The sequence below is a fragment of the Pinus tabuliformis genome, chromosome X (genome assembly GCF_031772625.1).
Source record: "Pinus tabuliformis cultivar Carrire ecotype Pingquan chromosome X, CPIR1, whole genome shotgun sequence".
Taxonomy (NCBI): domain Eukaryota; kingdom Viridiplantae; phylum Streptophyta; class Pinopsida; order Pinales; family Pinaceae; genus Pinus; species Pinus tabuliformis.
The window spans coordinates 1,541,816,902-1,541,824,699 of NC_142308.1; the positions used below are offsets into that span (position 1 = coordinate 1,541,816,902).

General features: G+C 40.9%; 1 protein-coding gene and 1 pseudogene across 1 annotated transcript; both read left to right on the forward strand.

Annotated features, from left to right (window-relative positions):
• Nucleotides 1–558: 558 nt before the first annotated feature.
• LOC149145929 (uncharacterized) lies at nucleotides 559–2,935 on the forward strand. The gene is given in 3 exon segments (XM_089452602.1): nucleotides 559–666; nucleotides 1,281–1,452; nucleotides 1,455–2,935. Coding segments are annotated over 3 exon segments (1,761 nt in total).
• A 2,110-nt stretch (nucleotides 2,936–5,045) lies between these two features.
• LOC149145930 (CDPK-related kinase 3 pseudogene) lies at nucleotides 5,046–5,988 on the forward strand (annotated as a pseudogene).
• The last annotated feature ends 1,810 nt before the right edge of the window (nucleotides 5,989–7,798 follow it).

Genomic DNA, 7,798 nt, shown 5'->3' on the forward strand with positions numbered 1-7,798 from the left:
CACTAGACCTGCTCGGCCGCCCCTTGAAATCATCTTTGGTGGGTTGTTGAACTCCGAGATGTTGGTGGAGAACTCGAGGAAGGGGTCATTTAGTGCAGGAGACACCCCTCCTATAAATCATAAGCCTTGTTTCTTTGAATTTGGCTGCCAATCTGCTCATAAATGCCTAGTCTTGGTCCAAAAATGTCCAAAAATCTACAATAAACACGTACTAGACTTCGTGGTAAAGTGACTATTCCCATTCACTCAATTAGCATAAATATATTCAAAAGCATGCATAAAACTATGGAGAATGTTGGATTAAATGAGAATAATAGGCAAAATGAGCCCATATAGTTACCCATTTCCGAGGCTCATCAATCTGTTCCATAAATGAAGAGATCTCTGCAACCCTGTCTCTTGAAGATATTGTGCTAGAGTCCTTGCAAAGTATAGACACTCCCTGGGAAGAAATTCCTGAAGATCCACTCTCTGAAAGGTAATCCCTGGCCTGATTTGGGAAATCCTAATAAAGAAAGCCTTGAAGAAACCTTCAACTAGAACATCCCTATCCACAATATGGCTAACACTCCTCTTCCAGGTGGGAACCAACTTCAATTGGGTGGGAACCAACTCCCACCTCCTCCGGGAGCACTCCCTCCCTGGCTCACTCAAGATGCTGTAGCGGTACCTAGGTAGCAACATCCCTTACCCAAGAATGCAGAAAAAGTACTGCCTAAATTCGACCCTGAGAAGGGAGACATCGTTGATAACCATATTCACTCTGTTAGACTCAGTCTTGTCAGTCTTCTGTCAGAGTCGAATTCACCAAGGTTCATTTCTCGTCATTTGCAGTCATCAAATACCAGTTTGGTCAAAAAGGGTCATTTTAATGCTTGAGTCGAGGGTTTTGTCTCCAAAAGTGTTCATTAACACCTGTAGGCCAAAGAGAGCTTCAATAAGGTTTCACTTCAAGATCCACATTATTAATAATGCTGAAGGAAAGTTCTTCTTCAAAACTCTATTTTAAAGAAGAAATTATTAAAGTTCGTTCAATACATGGTTGATAAGGTTTTACAGCTCTTCAGGCAGCCTTGCCCATCTTGCTAGGTTCAGCAGCCCCTATCCCTACAAAAGCACAAACAGACAGAACATCATCAGCACAAAGAGATAAAGAAAGTTCTACAGGGGTTGGAGCGGGATTTTTCAAATCTAATCTAGTTATATCTCATATCAACAAGTGTATGACTGAAAGCCCCTAGACAACATTAAGTACGAGAAAATTCATTTACTCAATACAGTACCAATTTTCCTTTATTGAAGATGGACCTGCAGACAAAGCAAATGAAATACTATTGGAAATGAAGGGAACTTTTGGACCACATGATTGTAGGCTGCTATGTATTAATTCTTCACAATCAAATGAAGAGATTTTACCAGAAGATATCTGGACTCCTTTGGTTTCATCATCTTTGATAATTCATCATCTGACCATGTTCTAGGCCGCTATTTCAACAGAAATGACTTGGAACAGATTAAGGAATTCATGCAAGAATTTTTTGTAAAGAATATTATCCCATACATGGAGCAGAAAATACGCTCCTTGAATCAACAGGTTTCAGCGACAAGGAAGGGGTTGAAAAATCAATTTAAAAACCTTTGGTGGCATAAGGGGAAGGATGATACTGCTGATGTTTCGGATGGGTCCATCTACACATTTAGTTTGATAGAGTCTTAGATAAAATTTTTGGGAGACTATGCCTTTATGTTGCGTGATTATGAACTTTCTCTTTCAAATTATCGATTGTTATCCAGTGACTACAAGATTGACAAGGCTTGGAAGCGTTATGCTGGTGTTCAGGAAATGATTGGACTTTCACTATTTATGCTGGATCAATCAGGAAAGGAAGCAGAGTATTCCATGGAAATGACTTTTACAACTTATCAGAAAATAGGTGCCTCAGGTCAGAGATATGCCACAATATGTGCACTTTGGTGGTCGGAATTGCACAAAGCTAGGGGGCAATTCAAGGAGGCTGCCAATGTCTACTCCCGTATATCTAGTGAGGAACCAAGCTTACGTGCAGGTATATTGCTGGAGCAGGCAACCTATTGTTATCTGCGTGCAAATCCACGCATGCTCAGGAAATTTGGATTCCATCTCGTCCTTGCAGGAAATCGCTACACTATATGTGGACAACGGAAACATGCCATTAGAGCATATATGTTTGTTATTCCTGTATTTGAAGGTGATGGATGGAATTATATCAGAGACCATGTCCACTTTAATCTTGGAAGATGGTATGCTGTTATCGGGAAGTTAGAACTGGCCATTCAACATTTAATGAGATTACTTGCATGTAGTCATCAATCAGCTGTAACTCAGGAAATGTTTCTGGGAGATTTCCTGCATGTTTTTGAGAGTGTTGGTAAAAAAGATGAAATGTTCAAACTGAAGTTGCCTACCATTAATATGACATCACTGAGAATTCGTTTTGAGGATCATCGCACATATGCCTCTGCTGGAACTATTCTTTTACCAGAAAAGACATGGCAATATTTGGAGGAAGGATTAGTTCCATCGACATCCCCGACATCAAGTAACTGGTTAGATTCTGCAGCAAGGTCTTCTTCCAAATATTTGAAAGGAAAAAATAGCAATATTTGTATTGCTGGAGAGGCTATAAATGTGGAGCTTGAGTTTAAGAATCCTCTTCATATCCCTATTGATATATCTGCAGTTTCCCTCATATGTGATTTCATTCCTGAAATGATGTCGGAGAACATTGGTGTTGGCCATCATGGAGAAAAAGAAATTGGATTTGAAATTGCACTATCTAATCATAGCATCGATGAAGAGGGGAACATATATGATCATGGTGCTTATTCATTGGTTTTATCTGAGGAGGCTTCTAGTTTGAAAGGAGGTCAAAGTATGATGGTACATTTTAAGTGACTCCTAAAATGGATGGTTTCCAGCATACGTTGACAGTTGATTTGTATACTCTGAGTTCTGTTCAATAAAAATTCAGCCAGGGAAAGGTACGGTGCCCAAACTTATGCTTCCAGAAGACATTAGACTGTTGCAATTTAAAGCTTTCCATTCCTGGCATACCGAGCTCTTTGTGCATATTAAGGTTGATATTCTTCCAAATCTACGACTGGAGATTGTTAGTGTTCCAGATCAAAATTTCGATGATGGAGAAATCTGTCATGCTTACGATGAGAGCACAACAAGTCAATCACAAATAAGTAATCAAACTATGGTGAATGAAGTTAGATTGTACATTGAGACTTTTATGAGTGAGATGATGAAATGGGAAAATGATTTGAAGCAACTTGGGACCAAAGTTAAAAAGCGTGAGGATGAATTGAGGAAATTAGAAACCAATTTAAGTGAATTGAATAGTTCTCTGAGTGACTTGAAGGCAGCGCAGTGCATATAACAGGAGGCGTGGCGCACTCAGGGCGCGCGGCGCACTGGGAGCCCGGCCACAGTGAAAAAATACCACTGGCGCGGCGCACTGGGCAGAGCGCGCGGCGCATACAGTCCAAAGGGTTGAATTTGCTCGAAATTTCTCCAGCTCATACCATGCGTGGATTTGCCAGCTCTAGGGCGTTCTCAAACAGCCCCAAGCTGAAACATTAGGATCAACAAGGACAATACAGTTGCAAGCTACAACGAACTCTATCATGTTCACATGCGCCCATATGTGGATGCCTTGGCAAAGGGAGTATCCACTATCATGGCATCTTACTCGAAGCTGGAACGGAGCGAAAATGCATGCGTGCCATTATCTTCTAACTCACATCTTGAAAAACACAATGGGATTCAAGGGATTCATCATTTCAGATTGGGAAGGAATAGACAGTATTACCTCACCACCAGGGGCAAACTACAGCTACAATATTTCTGCTTCAATCAATGCAGGCATTGACATGGTGATGGTCCCTTTCAACTTCCAAACATACATTGATGAGCTCACAGCTCTAGTGAACTCGAGTGTGATCTCCATGAGCAGAATAGACGATGCAGTTAGGAGAATTCTAAGAGTAAAATTTGTCACTGGTTTGTTTGAGCAGCCCATGACAGACCGCACCTTATTGGGCATGGTTGGCAATCTTGCACATAGAGAGCTAGCCAGAGAAGCTGTACGCAAGTCTCTCATTCTCTTGAAGAATGGGAAAATGCCTGAAAAGCCATTATTGCCTCTTGACAAGAATGCTCCGAAGATACTTGTAGCAGGCAGTCATGCGGACAATCTGGGGTACCAGTGTGGAGGATGGACTATAAGCCGGAAAGGCAACTGTGGAGCAACAACTGTAGGAACCACCATTCTGGATGCCATAAAACAAGCCGTCAGTTCATCAACCGAAATGGTATACGAGCAGAACCCAAATGAAAATTTCACTAAAGGGAAGGGATTCTCTTATGCCGTTGCAGCAATCGGGGAACCTTTGTATGTGGAAACAGGGGAAGATAACACCAACCTGACCATCCCTTTGGGGGGAATCGACGTGATCAACAATGTATGTAACGACGGTTTTCTGTGCCTGGTTATTTTGATATCATGGAGGCTGTGGGTGGTGGAAACCTACTTGAAACAGAATGGATGCACTCGTAGCTGCATGGTTGCCTGGAAGTGAATGGCAGGGTGGTGCGGATGTTATAAGAGGAGATTATGATTTTCAAGGCCAACTGCCCAGAACGTGGTTTAAACGCATGGCGTCAATCGTGTAAGAGAAATGAGCTATGTATCCTATTTTGTCTTCAGTGGCGATTCAAAGGGAGCTACACCAACAAATTTCACCTCCTCATTGGCCATCAACAAATTCAAAGCATGAATTTGTAACGCTACCCCTTGTACATATGGCTTGCTTTTTCATCATTCATCGATAATGATCAAACAATCCCCGTTTTGAGTCGGTTCATTTCCTCATGGCAAAGTTTATTTATGGTATGAGAATCATTTTGTAAAAGGAGGAGCAGAAGGTTTAGGATTTTGGATATTTGGAAGTTGGATCAAACTATGGCAAGGATTTTCATCGGGGATTTCATTGGAAAGATGACAACAACTATTGCGATCGAAGATGTGCGGAGAGAAGTTAAGACTTTGAAAGCATTGTCAGGGCATCATAATTTGGTCATATTTCACGATGTATGTGAGGACGACAACAATGTCTACATTATCATGGAATTCTGCGAAGGTGGGGAACTGTTGGACAGAATATTGTCCAGTGGTGGAAGGTTCTCAGAGGAAGATGCCAAGGGTATTGTTGTGCATATTTTGAGCGTAGTTGCCTTTTGTTACCTTCAGGGGGTGTTGCATCGTGATTTAAAACCAGAGATGAAAGACTGAACGATATTGTAGGCAGTGCATATTATGTAGCACCAGAAGTCCTTCACCAATCATATAGTATGGAAGCAAATGTATGGAGTATTGGTGTGATAATGTACATCTTACTATATGGTAGTTGACCTTTCTGGGCACACTCTGAATCAAGAATTTTTCGTGAAGTTTTGAGCACTGAACCTAATTTTGATGATGCACCATGGCCTTCTATCTCTCCTGAGGCTAAGGATTTTGTGAAAAGGCTTCTTAACAAAGATATACGCAAAAGAATGAGTGCAGCTCAGGCCCTTTCTCATCCATGGCTTTGTGGGAAATATGTAATTCCATTAGATACTTCGATGTACAAACATGTTAAAGCTTATCTCCGCTGCTTACCGTTCAAACGTGCAGCTCTTAAGAATAAGGAGTTGATGTGACCAAATGGTTCCAGGCACTGATGAAATCATTAAGAGAGGACGAATTGGTGTACCTCAGAGCTCAGTTTAAGCTCCTGCAACCTGATAATGATGCCAGGATTTCTCTAGAAAATTTTAAATCAGCTCTAATGAGAAATTTGACAGAGGCCATGAAAGAATCCAAGGTTCTAGATATACTAAATTTGATGGATCTGTCACTAATTACAAAAATTGGTTTCAAACGGCAAAAGAGAAGGTGAAAGGTCAAAAGCCCAATTAAATGAAGAATACCTGCGGCAGCCGAAAAATAGGAAACGATGGTCTATTTCTGACTTCAATTACAATCTCTAGGGATTCACAACTACAAATGTCACTTTTTCAGATCCGAGAAAAATGTAATGCTGCTCCTTTAGCTATGGATGGCTTTTCATCTTCAGTTAGTAATGATTAAATCATCCCATATTCTGAATCGATTCATTTTTTGATAGAGTGAGTCTATTTATTGTATAGAAAATTTTTGAAAAAGGTCTGAGTTCTGGCAAACAGTGGGAGAGCTGTGAAGGAAAACTTCACTATACAATTTTTTTGACAGGGATTTAATGAAAAGATACAGCTCTGACTCCTGAGATTCTTGTGGTGTGAATTCAGCATTTGTTTTTTCCTTTGTTTCATATGTAGCTTGTTATGTTTCCATTTCATTTCATAATCATTTCTAAATGAATACTTTTAAGTGAGAAAGGCAGAATCTAGTTTGCTGCTCTGCCTTGGGAAGGTATTCATGTTTTGTGTTTTCTTCTGTTTGATAAGGATTCATCTATTGCCCTTGTCAACCTCTCAGTGTTCTTTTCATTCCATATAATGTCAAAATTGAATGCTAAATTTATTGCCTGTCTTGCCTCCTGAGATAATCTGTGTCTCGGATTTAATTTCCCTGCTCATGCTATTCTCGATCCCACGCTGCCCAGAAAACCCAGTCATTTATCAAATTACCCCTTTCCTATCCATTTACTAGCCTAAAATAAGTTCCCATTTTTAGTCATCTCACACCCGATTGCTCATTTTATCGAGATTGACTAGAGAGAGCCCTCTCCTGCCCTCGTAGGGCTAGCTACGAGGCTGAGCTTGGTTTGATGTTGCCTCGAGTTTTGCCTTCTTCAGCTTGAGGCAGATTCGAGCGCTAACACACTCTTTCTTCTTGGTCATGTGCAGGTTGGGGGTAGCCGATGAGGATATAGTATGTTGCCTATTCCCTTTTACTCTAATTGGTGAGGCCTCCACATGGTACTTTAGCTTGAGAATAGGATCGATCACCTCATGGGTTGCCTTTCAACAGTTCATTTTAGACAAGTATGGCGATGACAAAACCCCTGCGACCTTAGTTCTAGAACTATCCCGTTTGAAAATGGAAACCAAAGAAAAGGTCAAGGATTTTAACATCCGGTTCAACACCTTCTTCAATAGAATCCCGGCTAACGCTAGACCTATTGAGGAGGTGCTCATGTAATTCTACATCACTGCTCTCCCTGTAACTACTGCGATGTGGGTCAAAAGGAGTAACGCGCAAACCTTACTGGGTGCTATCGATGAAGCAGTAAAAGTCAAGAATGAAATTATCAGTCTCACATCATGCCATCATACGGCCGGAGAAAAGAAAGCCTCTCAAGCGTCCAAGAAGAATAATGGGAGTGATAAAAAAGGGGCTGAAATCAAAGAAAAGGATACCAAAGATGTAGAAGGTTTGCATCGGATCATTAAGAAGTTGACAAACACAGTCATCGATATGAAAAGGAATTCTGGAGAGAGTACAAGCGGGAGTCAAGGAGAGTATAACAACATAAAATCTTTCAAACATTTCTATCATAAGAAGACAGAAGGTGGTCATGGTCCACTTGCACTGCCTGCTCCACCCAATGAAGGGAATTTAAATACAGAAGAGCTGGCTCTTATCGGATCGCTCCTTAACCAAGAAGAACCTATAGTGGAGCTAGAGCCAAAACAAGAAAATGAGGAAGAATACAAAGTAGAAGAGCCCTTGGAAGAAGAATCTCAAATCAATGTACTGTGGGATTT